We start from the raw sequence: 21,778 nt of genomic DNA on the forward strand, positions 1-21,778 counted from the left end.
GCAACTGGGATCTGGATTTATTCTTCACACAAATGATTTAATGGATAGCCTATAACCTTGATTTATTTGTATCTTAATAAAGCAATAATTTTCTTTAGTGTGTAAACACATTTTTAGACCAACTTACAGCCTAAGTAAATAATGACAAACTGAAGTTGATGGTCAGGTTTGGTATGAGTATTCTGCATTATAAAAGACATCATTTTTTTGCCCAAGGGAAGGAACTAGAGATGTGAAGGCCCAGAATAAGCAGAAGGGGTAATTTTTCCCTTGCCCCTAGCCTTTATGTATCATGGGGCAACTAGCTTGTACAGGTGATCATAGCAGGCTTATTGGCTAAATAACAAGGTAAAATACTTTAAACTATGTTTTATTGGAATTTATAGTTGGTTGTAGCATACGTAATTAGATAGCCATTCTTTCAGGGAAGAAGAATCTAGCCACAAGCCAGTTTGGAGGCTCACAGGGGAGTAGGACCATATGGCTAGGAATGAGCAACTTGGTTTCTCTGAAATGGCTTTATGTGTTGGGCATTTGGTATATCATTGAATATGAGCTTTGTGTTTACGAGATAATGAGCAAACTAGGGACCCTGAGAATGTGGCATAGAACAACTGAGTTCTAACTTAAAGAGCACTTGGATAAGCTCTGAAAGTTATTTGTTTGCTTGTTACAAATGAAGCACAAGACATGTGTAAATGTTACCTCTTCTATAACAGTATATATATATTTTCTTTTTTGAACAGAGCTCAACAAAAACCCAGTGGAAGGATTTTCAGCAGGTTTAATAGATGACAATGATCTATATCGATGGGAAGTTCTTATTATTGGTCCACCAGATACACTGTAGTAAGTATCCCTAGCTGTTTAACTAAAATACCTGCTTGCTTAAGCATCTAATATTTTGATAACTAGCTTCTTCTGCCCTCTCAAGACTGATTTGATATGGAGCGGGGAATTAAATAGTGGTATAAAATGTATGTATTTGAAGTCTGAATTATCCTGGGTTACAGTAATTCTATCCTAAATCTAATGGGGATAACTTGTAATATTGTGTTTGTAAGAAGTAAAACTAGCTACTTGTTTCAGTCTCCATGTAGATAATATTCTGTCTCCCTGCAGGGCACAAGGACAGACTTGCACTATGAATAACTGACTGAAAGCAAAACTATAGCAAGACCTAGATACAAGCTTCCCCTTAAGACTTTGGAGGGAGTGAAGGATAAATGTTTTGAACAGGACAAGCTTTTCTCTTTTTTTTGGTTCATGAAGTTTGAGACCTAAATAAATTATCTTCCTTTATCACTTGAACTAAAGTGTACACATATAAAACAGACATTTTCCCAAAACGAAACACTTGAGTATCCAGCTAGCACCAATAAGCAAAGCTCAGGACCGGAGAAAAGGTCTTGACAACCACAGTAGCATGGCAGCTGGCTAACATAATATTATTCTAATTTTGGGTCTCGTATAGAAGACAATTGCCATTACCATATTCCTCAGGTGGAGGTACCTAAGGCATCATAAGGCAGATTGAGGTGGCAATCTTAAACATACTTATTATGAAATAAGCTGTGTTGAGCACAGTGGGATTTACTTCTGAGTAAACATGCCTAGGATTGCACTGTCAGTTTGCAAGTAAAAACGACATGCACCCTGATGTATGAGGCTTGGGGACTTCCATTGCAAAATGATGGTCTCTGCTCATTGTTTGAGAGTATCTACTTGTGCTACACTGGAGTCAAGTTACAGATAGGTCTGTACACAGATAGGTGTTGGTCTGTCATAGTCAAAACAAAAAAAAAATTTTCCTTCCAGTAGCACCTTAAAGACCAACTAAGTTAGTTCTTGGTATCTGAAGTGTATCTGAAGAAGTGTGCATGCACACGAAAGCTCATACCAAGAACTAACTTAGTTGGTCTTTAAGGTGCTACTGGAAGGAAAAAATTTTTTTGTTTTGTTTTGACTGGAGTCAAGAGTTGTTTGACAGGGCAAGTGGGTTGTGCTCCTCCTGTTTGGAGGCAGGAAACGTTGAAGCTTGCATCATTTACACTCAACTATGTGTAAATTGCTGGGAGACATCCCTAGGACCTTAAGGCATATAATGCAGCAACTTTTCTAGAGCTAAGCAGGTATTGGGACTGGCCAGTGCTTGATGGGAGACTGCTTGGTGGGCATCACACTGACTACCCTTGCCATTCACTTGAGTTCATGGAAAGAAAGTGGAACATCATAAATACACATTTTTCCATGCAGAGTAGGTGGTGGTGCAACCAGCAAAATAGAGCCCCTCCTGAGGATCTTGGGGACCATATTGTATGCTCTGATCTGAATAATTTGGTTTGCTTAGGGTGGTCTTTGTTCTGTCTTTGGCTACAAAAACAGGGCCTTAAAGCTTTAAATGTAACTTCTCAAGGAAAAATTCTGAGGAATTATGTGCTTATGACCATTTGTGAAATAGAAGGTGGCAGATGAATCACTTTCTGCTTGTTGGCATATTAATTGGAATAAATGCTGGGTATACAAATGGCAAGGCCTGGAAAAATATCTGGTGTCTGGTAGCATGGGCACCTAGAAAGAAGTGTGATACTGTTGCCTAGGAAATTAAAACATTTCTCTAGTCATGCTCCTGATGTAAAAGAGAGCCAGAAAAACAAGGCTACTTTCTTGAACAGGTGCTAGCTGCAAATGGCATTGATTATGTGAAACTACATGTCTTGCCACTATTCCTATTTAATATGTTCAAGTTCAGGCATCTGTCCTAGTGTTAACACCTGCCTCATACAAAACGCCATTTTAGGCACAGAGCCAACAAGCTGGCTTATTCATTAAATACATATGATGGTGAAACGTGTATGTGGATTTGCAACACTTGCTTTGGAACAAATGTTTGCCAGTCCTGTACCCACAGAAACCTGAAAGATTTTTTTTATTCCCCTTTAGTGAAATTTTCAATCTGCATATGGTCTTAAGGTGTTCAGATGTCTTGTGTTCTAGTGGGTGTTCAAATCCATACCTACAATATGGGTTCCAGTGTAACTAAATATACATGTCCCCTTCTCTTTCTGCTTTTCCTCTTCTACCTTAGGGATATCTATCTGAATTTATTGTGCTTTAGCTAAACTACAATTCCAAAGATTGGGACAGGTGGGAGGCAGGGGATAGAGTTGTACTGTAGACGTGCTCCTCCCTTCTTTCTACCCCATCCCAATCTTTTTATTATTGTTGTTGTGCTTTGTTAATGCCAACATACCCCTAACAACAAAAGAGCAAAGTAAAGTAGAACAAATAGCTGAGGTTTGTGAATAATCATTTTAAAAATTTGCCTTTTCAGTTGATAGGGCTCATATAAAGAAAATATTGTTACATTCAGGTAGACTTAAGAGTTCATTATAGACTTGCCATATAGAGTGTTAGCATATAATTTCTGTAATCTATTATATGTAGCTAGTTCATGTACGGCAAGTAAAGATAGGTCTTACTTCTATTGGTGCATTGGTGGACTGTGTCTACTTTTCCTCTGTCAGTGTTTCTTTAAAGCAAACATGGCACAGTACCACCCAGACCATGATCTACTTGTGATTATCAACACATTAGTTGGACCTAGTGGTTTGAGTACCACCTCGTCAGTACAGTGAAGGGGGAAAGCAGAAAAGGCAATACATAGCAATCTGTAAAATCCATACGATGGTCATATGAAAGACTTTACTCTTTGTACATGTAGATTGGAGTGTCACTTTCTTTAAGTTATACTGTTTGCATGTAACACTGAGCAAAATGGATTGTAAGCAGATAAACTTAAGGCCCAAGCTTAAGCATGTGTACTTGTAAACGAATCCCATTTAAAAATCAGTGAGACTTACTTCAATTGGCTTTGCCACACATGACACTTAAGTCTGATTTTTAAACTAGCAAACCCTAGGCTAAATGCATTATGGTTCTCTAGTACTTCCTCTTGAAATTGTAGACTTGACCCAATGAGCCATTCACTAAAGAGAAATAGGAAGAAGTTTAAGGAATTGATTAAATAAGTTTTTCTCAAATATTGGGTTGGGCCCCAACATTGGCCTTGAGCTACTTTCAGGTGGGCCACAGACTGCACAGTGCCTCCTTGCTTGCCTACCTTGCTCCATAGCCATGTCATAGCCTTTTGGTTCAACCTGTGCTGGCACCAGTGATTCTTTGGATGCTGAGTAAAAGTGGCTGGACTATAGAGAAGTAGGTGTAGGAAGGGATCCCTCTTCTGAGTGAAAAGGGCCAGATGAGGTGCTCAAAGAAATTAGAAAGTGAGATAAAGGGGTATTTTTTGTTAATAATAAATAAATAAATAAATAAAACTGGGAATAGAAAAGAAAGTTGTTGTAGAAGGAAGTAGTGAATGTGAAATGACCATGGAGGAGAGATGTAAGAAACCCGAAGTAGGGTTTTTTGGGGGCAGGAGGTAGAATAAAGTACAGGTTGAATGTGATAGACTGGAAGAAGTAGTTACAGGACATGGGTAAAAAAATACTTTTGAGGTTCTGCTGAAGTTTTATTCTGGAGGATGCACTGTGTGTAGATCGCTAACAAAAAAAGTTTTACCTGGGCGGAATAATTATTTGTTCTATGTTACTTGATGTATTGCATTCATCAACTTTTGCAATAACCTTTACTGTCTCAAAAATGGCAAATATCTGTACTGCTGAAGACATTTTTATTATTCTGTACCTAGATATTATTCTTGAAAATAAATAAAATTATACAAAAATTACTTTTGAGTGGCAAGTGCATAGAGGCTGGGGAAAAGATGAAAGAGAGTCTTCACATAATACTGTGGTTCAGCAGATTCTTCGTAAAATGAGGAGAGTGAGTCACAATACCTCCAGAGCAAATGCCCATTCTTGGCTTGAGGAAAGGGTGAGCTTTAGGACTCCTTGCCCCAAGGAAAACACTGTGGCAAAGAAATGAGAAATTTCCAGAGTTTGATTAGATATTGGTAATTGCCAACTGATAGTGCCAAATTCTGCCTTCATCTGCAACCATTTTATGACAGGCTCTGATGCACCACCACCATTTTCTGACTGGTGAGCCTCAGAATTTTTCAGTTGTCTCAAGTGAACTCTGGGTGTAGAAAGTTTGAGAACCCCTGGAATAAATAATAATCCTGAGATATATTCTGAAAAATTGATGCTGAAGCCCCAGAATAGGCATTGCTTGGGGAAATACACGTCTTGCTCTGCCATTTAATAAATAATCATTCCTAGTAATGCTCCAAAGTGTTGTACTAGGATCTGATGACTGCTTAAATTCAAAGCAATGGTGAACTTAAATCACTTGAAACTTCTAAATGCAGTGACTGAAAATTCTCCCCCCTTTTTTTTTCCAGTGAAGGCGGCGTCTTCAAAGCTCACCTTACTTTCCCAAAGGACTATCCACTCAGGCCGCCAAAAATGAAGTTTATCACAGAAATATGGCATCCAAATGGTAAGACGCTGATGTCATGTGTAAAGTGTGGTGTTCTGTCTTGCATCTGGAATGAATATGAACTAAGTTGAGAGCCCCAATTTTGGATAATGGGAAATTATTAGGAAGGAATGTAAATATTTGGGTTCAGGGAAAAAAAAATACTTTGGCTGGTTTCTGTGTCTTTCCTTTAACTGTAGGTATGATATATTGGCCACGGGTGATATACAACATAAACTACCGCTCAAGATTGTTGTTAAAATACATGCATACCACCTTTATCTCCTTGGAGGAAATGTGGGATATAAATGCAGCAATAAAATTATTAAAATATTGGTTAGGTATCATCCATGTGACAGTTGGGTGATTAGGCTCTCAGTACACTGCTTGCATACAGTCTAATATAGAAAATTAGGTAGTATTTTAAATTTGTAGTGTGGAAACTGGAATTTTAAGCCTCATCTGACTCTGGATAACTTAGTTTCTTTGGATTATTTAGTTATTTATTAAAATAATTCATATTTTATGCCTTTCATTTTGAAAAGAAATTCCAAAGTGATCCACAAACAAAACAACTAAATATCACAACAAAACAACTAAATAAAACCAAGTTAAAATGTCAGCCACAGAAGCCAGGAGTGCCAGGAGCCAGTATTTATGGTCAGAGAAATGCCTTGAGTACATTTTCAATTTTCAGTGGAAACTTTGAGATCATTCCACAAGATAGATGCCACAATGGAGAAAGCTGTTTTTCTCTCCACTGTAAGATGTACATCTGCACACTGTGAAACAATGAATAGGGCCTCCTTTACTGGAACCTGTTTTAGTATTAGCCTCTGTTCCCCATTTTTAAAATGGAAATAATTGTGTATTGGATTACACAGCAGTTGCCATAGTCAACTAACGGCACACTTCTACTGGTGTATTTTGAAGATAAAGATAATTAGCAGTGGTGAATTGCAGTTTCCAGTTTAGCTGGTGGATCCATATATTGTGAATGTAAGCAGAGCCTTACTGGATTGGATCAAAGGTCCATCTGTTTCAACTTGCCCTTCCCAAGAGCCAGACAGATGCTTCCACAAACAGGGCATGAACATCACTGATAATCATTGATATGTTTATCCTCCCCTAGCTAACATTCATCACCACATCTTTGGGCAGCAAATTCCATATATTAACTAGTTGTGAATCCTATTGTCAGTCAACTGAATCTTGCTCACTATTAACACTTGTACTCCATGTTTCTGACAAATATTCCTATTAATGTTATCCTTAATAGTTGGGTGGAATTGATGGCCATAGCAGAGGACAAAACTCTCCAGCAGCCTCACTACTTTGCTTTTCATTGTTATCTGAAGACAGGACTTGTGCTACAATGTTAAGGCTCTGAAATTCTATTTTTTTTCTTCTTGGTAGTTGATAAAAATGGTGATGTCTGTATTTCCATCCTTCATGAACCTGGTGAAGACAAATATGGCTATGAGAAACCTGAAGAACGCTGGCTTCCCATCCATACTGTGGAAACCATAATGATTAGTGTAATTTCTATGCTGGCAGATCCCAACGGTGACTCTCCTGCTAACGTTGATGCAGCGGTATGACTTGCAGCTTGTAAATAAATCTCTTCCCAGCATTACTGTTGAAATACCGTGGAATGGTTTCACGGCACACAGCTTTATCCCATTAAGATGACTTTTTAGTAATAAAAGGGACAGGAGTTGAACAAATGTAATGTGGTCATGGTATAATTTCAAGTGTAATAGGAGTCTCTCCCTATTTTGCTGTCCATATTCAGAGGTGACCAGCATCTCTGGATTTTTTTAAATAAGCAGCCATATTTGTAATCTTTTTTTCTTAACTGTGTGAACAATAACAGGCATGTATGTAATAAATACAGTGGTACCTTGTGTTGTGTAACCTACAGGTTACAGAATCTTTGGGTTACGGCTGTGGCAAACCCAGAAGTGGGTTTGCCGCTCACGCAGAAACACTCTGCGCGCTTTGCGCATGTGCAGAAGCACTCTGCAGCACCATGCGTGTGTGCAGTAGCGATCCTCTGGTTGCGAAATTTTCGGGATATGGCCGGGCCTCAGGAACGGATCCCGTTCGTAACTGGAGGTACCACTGTATTACATGATAGTTGTCCAGTTGGTTATTTATATGTACCTGCCCTTTCCTGCTCATCTTGTGTGCTCAGGTTGAGAAGAGTTCCTACTTGATTGATACACCACTGCATATATTGGAGTATCACTTCTGTTTAGGTTCTTTGTCTCAGAAAGAGCTGCATACCTTTAAACCTCTGACTGAACTTATACAAGCATGGAATATGGTATCTAATTGTCCATGAGTTTGGAGTTTTTCCTGGTACTGCCAAATTGGACTTGAAAATGTAGCATGCGGCCTTGTGAATTCTTGAAATAGAAGGAAGTGTTTCAGGAACTGTGGTTTCAATATTCTGCTTTGATCCTGGTGTGTCTTGATAAGTGGAAAGAGCAGGATGATTGATTACGCAGATCTGATTAACTTACTCAAGATGCAGGATTTGGCACAGAATGTTGATTCTTCTAGCTTAGAATACATATAACCCTGATTCAGGCTTCAGAATGGATGGCTTGTATACTGTCAATCAAAGATCAATGGAAAAGTCCTCCTTTTAAAAAACAAAACTGAATCCCAGATAGCACTTGCTATGACACCACCCATCAAGCTACCAATTAAAACTCTTGTTTTAATGACGGAAGTTTCGTATTTAATTACAAATGTTGGTTACTTTTATTGCCAAGTATTTTATAGCACTCTTCGTGGGTTTTAGAGGAGCTGAAAAAATAATGAAGTTACTTGTGGTGGCTTGAAGAATCATTTGAAATTTGGATTTCAATTTACAGAAAGAATGGAGGGAAGATAGAAATGGAGAATTCAAAAGGAAAGTTGCCCGCTGTGTAAGAAAAAGCCAAGAGACTGCTTTTGAGTGACACTTAATTCAGCAGCTAGTAGCTTCACTTTTTTTCAGGGTAAGTAGGGTTTAAAATTTTTTTAATGGAAAATTCCATTTTGCATTGGAAAATCCAGAACGTGTTTGTTACATGTTGAATGCTCAAGGCAGTGAGGTAAGTATTCACGTTCTACAAATGTGTATTTCCTCTCTCTCTCTCTTCTGCATTTATTCAGCAGATAAGATTTTGTTTTCCTTTATTGCTAGGAGATAGTTCTTTAATGTTCAGGCCAGATTATTTTATTATATTTATATATTGTAGTATTTTCATATTTTACACACACACCACAATTCTCCCACTCCAGTCACAAAAGGCTCCTAAAACTGAAATTAGAGCACCATTTCCTCTTTAAACAAAATTTATATACTGACTGATGGAGGGAGAACCCTCTAAGTAGTTTACAACATTATAAAACATTAAAACAATTAAAAACAGTTCTGAAAAATAATCAAAAGGTGATAAAAACCAGTTGTGGCTGAAAAGAAAACGCATGTAACTTCTACACGTCGGGATAGCGTTGGCTAAACAAACATGTTTTAAACATTGCATACAGCACTGGAGTTTTGGTACACATGATAGAACACTGTCCATAGCCCCAGTCCCTGAAAAATCCAAGCAAGAGCCCAAGTGGTATAGTTCGCTGTGCGAACCCAGTCTAAATCCCTGCTCAGCAGCAGAAGCTACTTGGGGTAACGTGCTTACTGTGCTGTGGAAATAAGGGGCGGTGTGGGAGAGGGCCATGTATTGTCACACTTCCCTTCCTTGGAGGGAAGAGGGAGGTTAAAAAAAATTGCAGCTCCACAAGCTCTAGCTGAGTGTACAAGGAGCAGAACCAGACGACGCTGTGGCTTAGGTACTGGGTCCCAAACCTGGGGCCTGAACCTGTTTCAGAAGTCGTTTAAAAGACACATAAATGTCAAAGACTAGCCCACGTACTTGGAGATACTTACAAAACCCGAGAATATTGCAGCCTTCTAGCTTTTTGTTTCCTCAAAGACAAAGTACTGGTGTCAGGGGCTCGGTGAACAAGTGGGGAACACTAAGCAGGACTGGACACTACTGATATCTCCATGCAACACCTGGTTATAAGTAAAGTTATAACTCTTATCCCACCCCTGCCCCCAGCAAAAGAAGTAGTCGTGGTGTCTGGAAAATGTCAGCTTTTCAGCAGAAGCCTATTTGCCTAATATAACTCCAGTAGTACACTCCAAAGCTAAGCCATCCTGCATGAATGGAACATGTTTTGCTTAATAATTTGTGCCAGAGTTGGTAAAACATTAGTCTCTGTTGCTTGTATGTGTCTCTGTAGCACTTGTGGTTACTGCTGATGGTAATCCTGCAACTGATGATTTCCAAAGAATCTTGGTGTTGCCAGCTGAAAACTAAACATGCAGCTTTTGATGTATGTATATGAGAACTAGCTGTTTTTGGTAACTAGGCTTCTGCTTGTCTGTGTTGGCAGATATGCCCCTCACCCCAGTGGTTGAACTTTGCACTTGGCTTTATTAAATGTTGAGTTAGTCCCCTTTCAAGATTCCCTCAAACACTCCGTTGGGTATGGGGTGGTCATTGTGGGTACAGCCTTAACGGGACACTTCATATCTCTAATTTTGGGTTTGGGGGTTGCTTTTCAGTTATGCAGTCAGTGAGAAACTTATTGGGCAGTAAGCCTTCCAAATGCAGGGATATCTTAGCTGAGTTGTGTGGCCTGTACAAAAAAGCAATCCCACCCATTTGCACATTGTAGAGGACTACTGCATGTGCCATATAAATGCTTGTGTCTTTTGCCTGTAATGAAAGTTTTACTGCAGGCAGATTTCCTCTCTGCAGCTGGCATGTTATTGCCACTGACGGTTTGAGTTGCCAAACTACCATTTTGGCACAGTATATTGTACTGCTACTCCCACTTACTATTGATGCTTTTGGGATGCTTAATTTTAGTAGCTGCTGAGGGGAAAAGAAACCCTACTAAGTATTGTAGCTGAGTTGGTTTGACAACTAAGGTTATAGTGTTCTTGGTTTCAGCAAGTGAGCCCTGAAGCCCTGATACTTCAGCTCCCATTGCTCTTGCTGTAAATAAGTAAGATGCTTTTAATTGGGCAACAACCTGCTCAAAGTATACAAATTTGTAAGTTTCACAGAAATATTTAATGAAATAATGGGATGTAGCACCTAAAGGACACTGATGTAAAGAACAGACTCTCCTACACACTCAGTTGGTAGATGGAGCAATCTTTTTGAGTGAGCTGTTCCTGTCAGAAGTGGCTAAAAACGTGTGGCTGAACACAACTTTGCTGAAAACACAGGTTTTTCAGTGATGCGTCTTTTGTAACTTGAACATTCTGATGTATTTCATCAGGGCAATGCTGCCAACTTGATGTGCCCCTCAACATGTTTGTTTTTTAAATGGGATTTGCAGAAGATCAAACCATAGTTTTTAATTTAGGAAATGGCAGTTAAAGTTCATTTGAATCTCTGTAAAATACTTAAGTACAGAAGATGCTCATTGTGTTAGTATTCTAGTTGTGTGCTCCCTGTAGGACTGGCCTCTGGAAAGCAACCCTAGAGCAAACCTAACTGGGGCTCTGAACAGCAGTTCAGATGCTGGTACTGAGAGTTCTCACATCAGCCTATCTTGGAAGCACTCGCTACAGAGAACTTTCTTTTTCGGTCTGCTGCAGCCTGTCATTTGATGATGCCATGAAGACTAGATCTAGTTTGGCTGATGGTTCTTTGTTCTTACCTTTGTAGGTCTCCAATTGAGGAACATGGCACTGTTTTTCCTGCACTCTATCCACCTAATGCTGGACTTCTGTTTATACCAAGTTGGCAGACACTGGCTGGAACTGGGCTGCAATAAAACATGCCAGTTATTAATGCTGACAAAGAGCCTAACAAGTGCCAACAAGGATTTGCGCATTTTGAAAACTAATGGAACTGCTTTAACCTTCAGGAAGAATTGTAAAGATGTGTACATAGCACAACATGATCCGGATAATATATACTGTTCATGTACATCCACAAATACACATTGTACCAAATAATGCTGTCTTGTAGTTAGAATAAGAATCGTGTAAATTCTAAAGATTTTTAGCAGGTTTTCCATTTTTCTCTTCTTCCCCCCTCCCTGGTTTTCCCTATGAGTCTTTAAAATTTCTCGTGAAGCATGTCAGTCTAAAACAAATTAGGATTTAAAAATTCTGTTTTAACTTTTTCTTTTCAGCCATTGAAGATTCATTAAAATCTCTCACTTTAATAAAGTTTAATACCTTTGTAATGCTGTCCCTTCCCCCTTACCTTTTTTTCAGATTACATAAATACAACACAGATCTATTACTTGATTCTAATGATGACTTGAGCACTGTCATCAGGAGGTGCAGTTCCTTCCCTTGCATTATGACCCAGCTGTGCTCATCTCTTGGCTTGGATGTAGCAATAAGATTTTACAGCTGTGGAGCACCCTTGAGCCTGTTATCTTTCCCAAAAGGGTTGAGAGCATTTGTTTTGGAAGTGGTCAGCTAAGTATGTTAGCCCAATATAGGATGAACTGCTTTCTTTTGATTTCTTGCCTGGTTTGAAGTTGGATAAATAAAAGCATGCAGAGCTGTAGGCTTTCAAGTGAGTTCTGGTTTTGCTATCAAATGCTATTTCCCTTTCCCTCTTCTTCCTCTTTCCCCCCTCTTTATATTTCTTTGCCTTTTGATCTCCTGCAGGTTTTCCTCACTTAATGTATAAAGACAAATTGCGATGTATATTTTCATGTAACTTGATTTTGGAATTCTGTCACCTTCTGTAGTGAGTTCTTCCAAAATATAAATTTTTCCAATAGCTTGGTGTCAAGTTGGCTGTTATGCAGTATAAAAAATGAGAGCACATTTTCAGAGAGCATTAAGCATGAAGATGCTGGTAGCCGATGGACAACAACTGCTTGAGACTTCATCAAAAGGTGACTCGTATTCTTGGAAACTGACTTCTAAGGAGTTCAGTGAACCTCCATGGAAAGTGACTGTAACCTGATAATGCAGAAGATAGAAAAAATGCATTGAATTTTGCTTTCGTTGAAATACTGAGTGGTTGTTCCTTTGGAAATTAACTGTTCACATAAGCCAAAGTTGGACAAGTATAATATTCAACTGTAGACTCAGGGTGTTTCCAGACCGGGGATTAATTTGCAAACAGGTTATAGACAGCCATGGTTATTTTATTTACCAGGTTTTTCCTGGGGAGAGTAAATGGGGGAAGGAAATGTGGGCTGGTATTTTGATGCTAACTTTGTGTGGACACTATAAAAAAAAAGCATGCCTGAAGAGCACTGATTCTGCAGTCAACACCCATCCAGCAGCACCCTTTGATATGGAGGAAGAATAAATAAAATGACCATACTGATAGGGAGGGGGGTGGCACCATTGCAGAGGCCCTTCTTAATGGCAAAACTCCTTGCAACAATGGCTTTATGTTCTGGGCCAGTGTAATCTCTCCTCATTTGAGGCATTTAATCTTGCAATGTTACATTCACTGTAGGATTTACTTGTAGGCTTCTTTGGTCTTTTCGTTCTGCAGCAATTTGTTTCTGCTGTTTACAGCAGTGCTTCAAAGGAGTGGCTGGAGGCAAATTGCTTGCTTTAATTCTGAATCCACAAAGGAATAGTAGCAGCCTCCCTATGGTATAATGTGGGGGCAGGTGGCACTTAGGCTGAGTTACATGACACGAACGAAAAAGTACACACAGGTCCCTAGTAGTGCTGCATCATGCATTTGCCCCTGCAGTTCTTGACAAAACATACTAACTGCCCTCATTTTACAGTGACAGTACAGCCTCTGATGCCATGTAAATATCCTTCTGGTAGAAGGAAACATTTGTTAACATAACAGAGGGACTGAGTTGAATGGGTCTTCTGTGGCTTTTTTGTTGAACGCAGTTAATTGCATTGGGTTTGAATGGAGGGATCTATGTGCTTGTAAAGCAACCTTTAAGCAGAAGCACTTTTATAAGCAGTGGGCCAGACCTGCCTGCTTTCAGGGCTACCATTTCAAACAAAAGGAATTATGGGGAAGGGGGGGGGACATATGGTAGGTTTCAGAGAGGAAAATAGTGTACCAGTTATGAATGCCAGGGGAATCACCATTGGTACCTGCCAATTAGAAGAAATAACAATTAAATCCTGAAATAGAGGTAGGGAGTTCTTGCCTCTGGATTTTCTTTAAAAGCAGCAATGTTTTGTCCTATTTGTCTGGGTACATGCAGCAGCATAAAGTTACTCTAAGCTGCTATGAATTAGAAATGGTACTTAATTAAGTGCTCTCTTTTTAGCCAGACAGATGTATTTGCTGCTTCTGAGCTGTTTAGTACCCAGACACAATAGCTGGATTTAGACAATTGCTCAAACAAGAACCAAAATTGTTTGGCTCCTGCTGAGGTGGGGGGAGGAGAGTCCTTGCCAGCCAGCTGGCTAGCATTTGTTCTCTTCTGCTTGCGTAAGACATTGGGGGGGGGGGGACGGTTGTCTTACATTTTGGCCATCTATTCCATAATTAAAATATGAAGGGAAATATCCCAGTGATTCTAGGGCAGCTATTGTGATCCAAAAGGCGGCCAGCTGGATGTGGAATAATAAGGTCTCCCAACTTGCGTCTACACAAAGCATTCACTTATTTGTCCCTTGAACACAAGCTGCACTGCAGTGATGGCAGTTTGAGAGGCAGGAGAATTTCTCTTGTCACCTTGGGTGAAGCAGGGCTGAGCAGAGAACCCAGCTGGATTGTGGGAAAGCTTTGACTTTTCCATTGGAAGTGGGCAGGGGAGGGGGGCTAGGAGAGAGCAGGCATCTAACTCTTTTGTCAGTTCTAAAGGATCCAGAATGGTTTGGGAGGGGTTGCTGGGGGATATTTCCCACTTCAGACAAATTAAACCACATCTTTTTGAAGAAGCTGTCAAAACTTTTAAGGCTAAAATCTAATTGATCATTGTGTTATATGAAGTTACAACATTATTTTGTGCTTGCTTTTATAACAAGTTGTGTCCTGGCTACTGCTGGCATTAGACTTATTCTTTGGTTCTGAACATGTCTGCTTAAATCTGTGTTGTGGTTGATTGCAAGTGCTTACACTGTTACACCATTTAAAGGACTACTGTGGAAGAGTTCCTGTTATTGGTTGGTTGGTGACCAAGAAGAAAATGCTAATGCAGCAGTTTGACACCACACACACACACACACACTTTGAGACAGATGGATGCCAGCAAGGTGACAACTGCATGCTTTTTTCTTTTGTTGGAAATAAGCTTGGTTTCTTTTTTCCAAGCTCACCCCTAGAACAGTTATTCAGAAATGGGAATGTCTCTCCTATTCTTCCTTCAGGGCCTGATAGATGGCTGTTAAGAGTGCAGTTCTTGGGATATTAACCAGCTTGTTTAAAAGGTTTATCTTGCCTTGTGGAGGTTTACAGGTCACTGCACAAACTGCAGGAAAGACTGACCTGTCTCTGTTAAGAAGGGTATATTGGTGGGCATAGGAGGCAAGATGTCAGCTGGATCCAAGGTTCAGTAAAAACATCTCTTCCAGTCCTGACTTTTTTAATTCATTTGTATCTTGTCTTTCAGGAAGATATTTCCATTGCTTATCTTACTAAAAGTGTGAATAGTAAAAAGAAGCTTGAAGGGTTTTAGCTCAGTGGGAGAGCATCTGCTTTGCACGCAGAAAATGCTAGGTTCAATTCCTGGCATCGCCAGGTAAGGCTAGGAAAAACTCCCGTGTCTCTGAAACACAGGAGAGCCAATCAGTGTGAACAATACTGAGCAAATGGACCATTAAATCGGCTTGGTATAAGGCAGCTTCCTGAGTTCTTAGGAATGTCATAGACCACTTCAATTTATAATTTTAAAAGCAGTACCTAAGTACGCATGCAGACCATAGGGATTATGATTTTGAGTATTGCACTACAAGAAAATGTCTTCAGCGTATCTAAAGACCTGTCAGATTTCCTCAGGGAGTGACACCACTGAAAAGCCCTATCCCTTGTATCTGTAAATTTAATTTTGGTGTCAGATATCTGGTCCTCCACAGGCAATCATGGGGCCAGTTCACATCAGTGTAAAAGTGGTGGAGAATGTGTGGTTGTCCGGATATTGGACCTCGGTTCCCATCATTCATGACAATGGGCCAGAGTAGTTCAGGCAGGATGTAAATAATTTTTTGTACTCTGACTTTAGGGTAAACATGGCACATTTCATTCTCTGTTTTGCATTGGATGTAGCTGGGGTACACAGCAAACTTCTGGGAGAAGCTTTTTCATCACTGGCTACTATGGAAGTATGTGCAGGAATTATTCTACTGTACTGAAATACTAACGGCGTTCCGTGTGCTGCTCTGGTGCCGGTTCGCCGGAGCAGCTTCGTCACGCTGGCCACGTGACCCAGAAGTGTCTGCGGACAGCACTGGCTCCCGGCCTCTAGAGTGAGATGAGCGCACAACCCTAGAGTCTGTCAAGACTGGCCCGTACAGGCAGGGGTACCTTTACCTTACTGAAATACTAAAATGTGAATACATGCTCTGGCGGATTGAACAAACGAGACCAATAGTGGGTCCAATGGTAAAGAAGGCTGTTTCTGCATGTGCTGTAGAAGAAAGTGAGGGGCAGATGAGGCTTGTCAACCTGGGAAGGTAACCCATCTAGGAGAAGGAAAACTGATCCTAAACTTCTACTGTCTTGCACATCTTCAGAAGAAAAGGCTAAGGAATAAACCCTGCAGAAATCCAGAGTGGACTTCCTAACACGATTGAATGTTGCTTTGTATGCCTCCTTCTGGCAACTCCTGCCAAGTTGGTGCCAAAACATATTGCTCTGCTTTCCTTTGGACCACATCAGTGAAGCCGAGAGGTGGGGTTTGTCATCTGGGCAACCCAGGACCTCTGTTCGCACTGCCCTGGCTGCATCCCAGGGAGGTTACTTCGGTGCTGGTAACACAGCGGTTTGACCTCCAAAGGCACACTCCATCTGTCTGTCTCTTGAGTCAGACAGATGTCAACAGCAACTACTAATGGAATTCAATGGGATACTACAAAGAATGTAGTATTCCTTCTTCCCAATCTGGAAAATATTAGGATTGGATAGCATATTAAAGATCTAGACAACTCTTGGCACAATCAAAACAAATTTTAGGTAGTCATGTTGGCCACTAGGAAAAATGAAAATGCAGTAGCAGCATCATACTTCCTGTGAGGACTAATAATCCTCACAGTTCACTGAAACTCTGAACTTGGGTTTGCTCCTTTTCAATCTTACTTTGGTCCTAATGTAAAGTTCTACTGTAGTGTTGCTTTTGGATTTTGGCAAATGCCACAGAGGCCCAAGTCTGTAATAAGAGACATAATTAGTAGTGTAGTCTGTATGCCTACACAGGAGTAAGCTCCATTGAGTTCGGTGGGACTTATTCTCAGGTACATAAAAGGATTGCAGTGTTTATCAGAAACCCTTTTTCTTCCAGATTTTGTACTACTACAAAGGAGTGGAGATAAATGTTTTAACACTTAATTGTTCTAATTTTTATTTTTCTCCATCGCTATTCCTGTTATTGGCACACAACTTACAAGTTTACAGAAAAGATTTTCTCTCTCCCCCCCCCCCCCCGTACAGGACAGGGAGAAGCAGAATTTAATTTTTACACACACAAAAACAACATGTAAAGACTTGGTCTATATGCAAATTTTATTATTCTGTTTCTAAAACCAATCCAAAGTTACTTAAAAAACGGAGGTCAACAGCACACAACATTAACTCCACCAAGGATTCAGGGCTCCCTGCATGTCAGGTCTGTGGTGGCTTGAAGACTCCTCCTTGCAGGGCTTCTCTTCTCTCACATCACTCCCAGGTTCATCTGCTTTCTGTCGCTCGGGGCCTTTCTTTGGGAGTATCTACCTTCTTGTGCTTCTCACTGTGGATTATTCTCTGTTCTTTCCTGTCCCTGTCTGTGGCTGTCTGGAGACCTAACTCTCGCATGCTCCTACTTAGACTCCCGTTCATGTTGTGCCCAGCTTGCATGTTTGTGCCCAGATGTGCTACTCCAGATCTGCTGACTCGCATTGGCATTCCATTCATACCTTGGGTCTTCCTTCTCCACTTTGATCTTGGTTTTAGGAGGCGAGTCTGCAAGCTGTTCCTCTTTCACCCGTTTTTGGTGCTCTCTTTTCTCTTTCTTCTCCTTGCTTTTCTCTTTTTTGTGTTTCTTTACCACCACCTCACTGTCTTTGGGGGACTCTGGTGAACTTGGAGGTGTTTTAGCACCACATCCTCTTTCTCGGAGCGCTTTTGTCACATCATCAATATCCTCGGAGTCTTTCGGTGGGCGGTAGTTAGCCACATGGTCCACACGAATTGTCCTTCCTTTAATCTTTATTCCATTAAAATTATCAACCACAAGAATGGTGCTTCTCTGATCTTCATAGCAAATGAAACAGAAGCCTTTGGATTTCCCTGTCTTCTTATCACGCACCAGATTTATGTTCACAATTTCCCCATACTGTGAAAACACACAAACAATGTCGCCTTCCGTCAGCTCATAGGGAAGACCACCCACAAACACCCAAGCACTGTCACTGTACTCTGCATGCCAGGAGACCTTATCTTGTACACCAAGCTGTGCCTCACGCTCATTCAGCTCATTGATCAGCTTCACTTTGGTTAGTGGATTCATGCTGGTTCTCTTCGTCTATTGTGTGCAAAAAAAGAAAAAGAAAAGAAAAAATATTTTTAAAACACTCATAAAAATTTACTGACCTTTCAAAAGCCCCGTTAGGTAGCAAATGCATTTACACTTCTGTTATGGCAGCGGAGTGGCCATGTGTTCTAATTTACAGAAGGCAGCCTTCTCTTTTCTCTCTTTTATTATTACTTATTGCACACCCCTCAACCTAAGGTCCCTGGGTAGATTGCAACACAATACTGTATTAATATTAAAGCACAATATTTAGGATGCGGGTGGCGCTGTGGGTTAAACCACAGAGCCTAGGGCTTGCCGATCAGAAGGTAAGCAGTTCGAATCCCCGTGACGGGGTGAGCTCCCATTGCTCCGTCCCTGCTCCTGCCAACCTAGCAGTTTGAAAGCACGTCAAAGTGCAAGTAGATAAATAGGTACCACTCCGGCGGGAACATAAACGTGCGCTGCTCTGGTTCACCAGAAGTGGCTTAGTCATGCTGGCCACATGACCCGGAAGCTGTATGCCGGCTCCCTCGGCCAATAAAGCGAGATGAGCGCCACAACTCCAGAGTCGATCACGACTGGACCTAACGGTCAGGGGTCCCTTTACCTTTTTACAATATTTAAAACAGATTGAAGTATCGGACTACAGCCTGGAAGGCCACAGTTCAAATCCTAGCTCAGCTAGGAAGCTCAACCTGAGTGGCTTTGGGCCAGTCCCTGCCTCTCGGCCTACCTCACAGGGTTGGTGTGTTGAGGTTAAAAATGAGGGCGCGGGAGGACCACGTACGCCACCCTTGAGTACATAAAATAAAAATATGCTCAGAGAGGCACTTTGGCCATGGCCTCGCTTTTAAAAGCAAGACAAAACTTCCTCTCCAGTCAGAGGTGGTGGTACTCTGCACGTGCTCAGAGGCACATCGCCCTCGGGGCGGGAAAGGAAGACCTCGGAGAAGAACGCGCGGTGTAGAACTGTTCCTTCGAAACCCGAATTCGGTCCTCCTGCAGCTTCTTCCCAGCGGCCATAACTTCAGCCCAGTCAGGAAGGCTGTGCCGCTACTGCGCGCGCGCGCGCACCGCCTCCTTTTCTCTCCTCCCCCCTCCCTCCCCGACCCACCCCGCTCTATCTCGCCCCTCCGCCTCCCGCTCTCACCTCAGGTCTCGCGAGAGCTCCGAGGCAGCGGCCCAGGGCCAACATGGCGGAAGGTATGCGCGATGCGGGCGGCGGCGGCGGCGGCGGCAATGCCAGCTGCACCTTGAGGAGCGGGAGGGTTTTTTCTCCCACCTCAGGCGGTTTTTCTGTGGGGCGGAGCGCTTAGCTAACAGTGGTTTTGGTGCTGCTGGGTTGGTGCGGGGTGGGGGCAGATTGAAACCGGCTTGGAGGGCGGGGGGGGGAGTGTTTGGGCGTGCCTCGTTTATTTGTGTTAGTATTTTATTTAACTCTATTCCCTCCCGAGGAGATCGAGGCAGGATAGGTGGACCTTTTCCCCACCCCCGTCTTATATCCTCACAAGAGCCCTGGGAGGTAGGCGAGGCCATAGTGGTGCAGCGGTTAGAGAGAATGTGGACCAGGGCTTGGGAGAGACCTGGGTTCAAATCCTCCCCACCCCACGCCTCCAACTCGGCCAAGTGACCTTGGGGGCAGGTCACAGCCCCTCAGCCTGACCTACCTCGCAGGGTTTGTTTTATTGGCGCCGTAAAATTTATAGACCATTGATTTTAAAAGGCACGCAAACAAAAAAAAAAGCACGCAAACACACACACATCAAAGCAGTTTACAAAGGATGAAATACTAAAATATAGAAAAATTCACAACCCTGCCTTCAAAATACAAAAGTTAAGATAACTGAAGCAGATTAAAAGTATCTCGGCTTTCTGGGTAGACTTTTAGCAGGTGCCAAAAAAAAAGAGTACGGTGAAGGCGCCTGCTTGTTCTCAATAGGCAGGGAGTTCCAAGGTGCACTAAAGGATCAAGCTCTTACAAATACGGAACGGGTATTATGTGGCATCTGTAAGTACTGCTGATTCCGCTGATCAAAGCCATTGAGTGGGTGCACATCTGATAAAGTAAACTTGTGCCGAGTTGTTGAGGGCTTCATATGCCAATAGTAACACCTTGAACTTGGCTCAGTAGCAAATTGGCAACTAGTGCAGGGCTCTGAGCACAGGTGTTATGGGTTGACGATGCCTTGCTGCTGTCAGCAATCATGCTGCAGCATTCTGCATGAACTGCAACTTCCAGATCAGGAGCACATTGCAGTAATCCAGTCTTGAAGTAATCGATGCATAAACTACTGTGGCAAGGCAAGGGTTGTGAGGAGGTCGCCTGGGAGTGAGTGTTACTTGGCCCTGGGTGGGGTGTTGTATGTATGCAGTGGGGCGTGAGAGAGACTTTTCCAACAACTCTTTCTGCTTGGTGAGTTAAGTAGAAGCTTATGTGTGGAAGTAGAGGAAGACTATCTTCCTAGAAAGGAGGTGTTTCTTTGAAATGGGGGAGTCATAGTGGCATCACTCCACCCCTGTATGCATGCACCCACCCACCCACTTAGGAACATAAAGAGTCTGCCCTATACAATGTCACTTTCTACACTGACTGGTGGTAATGGTGTGTCCATTTGTCTATCCTATCTCCTGGCATCTAGTGCTTTTAATTGAACCTAGGACCTTCTACATGAAAAAGTGTAGTTGGCCCCACTGAGTTACATGTGGGTAAATCCATACCATAGATTTAAACTGCATTCAGCAAACACTTAAAGCACACAACCTCCGCCCTCCAAATAATCATGGGAACTGTAGTTTACCCCTCACAGATATACCATTCCTTATCAAACTATAGTTCCCAGGATTCTTTGTGGAAATATATGTGCTTTAAATGTGCTCTGGGTGTGTTTTTAATGTATGGTGCAGATCTGCCAGTCTCTCCCTCTAGTTGCCTACCAGTAGCAGCTTTCTAAGAGTCCAGTGGAAAATGCCATGGATTGAACCTGGCACCTTCTGCATTCAAATTCTGTGCGTATGACCCTTCCCATATCTCAGCTGCTTAGAACTCAGCTTGTTGCCTCGATTGTTAGTACTGTATCCCCTAAACAACTTCAATTAAGGCATACATTGTTTCCTGCACACCCACAACAGCACAGCGGCTTTAAGACACTTTAGTAACTCTTCTGAACTTTTTGTAAAGGATTACAAAAATCACCTCCATATTATTTTGTGTATTCATGTTGCTTTTCTGTAACGTGTCTCTGCCCCAGGGAGAGTGCAGTCATTGTTATTATTTATACAGTACCCTCAGTGTGTATGGCCCTTCACAGAGAAGGCTGCCCAAGAACTGAAGTGGTGCTAGATCCCACCCAAAGCTGGGATCTACTTAGTAATAGTAGTCATGGCCCATGGGGTCCTTGGTGTGCATGCTATTTTACAGAGGCAAAACAAGGCAAGGGAAGGTTCTTGCTGGAAGAGATTCGTTCTGTTATGCATAACGCAGTCCGTGTGCTTGGTGCTTTATAGAATTACAGCAAGACAACAGGTCTCTGCCTGAAACAGCTTACAATGTAAAAGTCTAGAGGTGGTGTGGAGGATGGAGGCAGAGGGGGAGGCAGGCTGAAGCCAAGGTTAACAGTGGGGAGGAATGTGCACTAGGTTTACTTGTATC

General features: G+C 41.8%; 3 protein-coding genes across 5 annotated transcripts in view; 2 read left to right on the forward strand and 1 right to left on the reverse strand.

The window, feature by feature from the left end:
- Positions 1-12,263, forward strand: part of UBE2G1 (ubiquitin conjugating enzyme E2 G1) — a 32,314-nt gene extending 20,051 nt beyond the window's left edge. For both annotated transcript variants that reach the window (XM_083587250.1, XM_083587249.1), the window contains exons 2-6: positions 747-849; positions 5,366-5,463; positions 6,859-7,037; positions 8,328-8,453; positions 11,187-12,263. In XM_083587250.1, the coding sequence (XP_083443376.1) occupies positions 747-849; positions 5,366-5,463; positions 6,859-7,037; positions 8,328-8,414 (467 nt within the window). In that variant the 3' untranslated portion in view covers positions 8,415-8,453; positions 11,187-12,263. The remainder of the gene's footprint in view (positions 1-746; positions 850-5,365; positions 5,464-6,858; positions 7,038-8,327; positions 8,454-11,186) is intronic.
- A 4,856-nt stretch (positions 12,264-17,119) lies between these two features.
- Positions 17,120-19,339, reverse strand: LOC310750160 (RNA-binding motif protein, X-linked 2-like). The gene is made up of 2 exons (XM_083588023.1): positions 19,280-19,339; positions 17,120-18,138 (listed from the first exon to the last, which is right to left on the reverse strand). The coding sequence occupies exons 1-2, from the start codon at positions 19,322-19,324 to the stop codon at positions 17,434-17,436; spliced, it is 750 nt and encodes a 249-aa protein (XP_083444149.1). The 5' UTR covers positions 19,325-19,339; the 3' UTR covers positions 17,120-17,433.
- Positions 19,253-21,778, forward strand: part of ANKFY1 (ankyrin repeat and FYVE domain containing 1) — a 44,980-nt gene continuing 42,454 nt past the window's right edge. Inside the window, exon 1 of one of the 2 annotated variants that reach the window (XM_083587466.1) lies at positions 19,253-19,332. In XM_083587466.1, coding sequence (XP_083443592.1) covers positions 19,323-19,332 — 10 coding nt within the window. In that variant the 5' untranslated portion in view covers positions 19,253-19,322. The remainder of the gene's footprint in view (positions 19,333-21,778) is intronic. The other variant, XR_014541902.1, reaches the window with a different exon arrangement.

The sequence above is a fragment of the Podarcis filfolensis genome (genome assembly GCF_964270895.1).
Source record: "Podarcis filfolensis genome assembly, chromosome: 15".
Taxonomy (NCBI): domain Eukaryota; kingdom Metazoa; phylum Chordata; class Lepidosauria; order Squamata; family Lacertidae; genus Podarcis; species Podarcis filfolensis.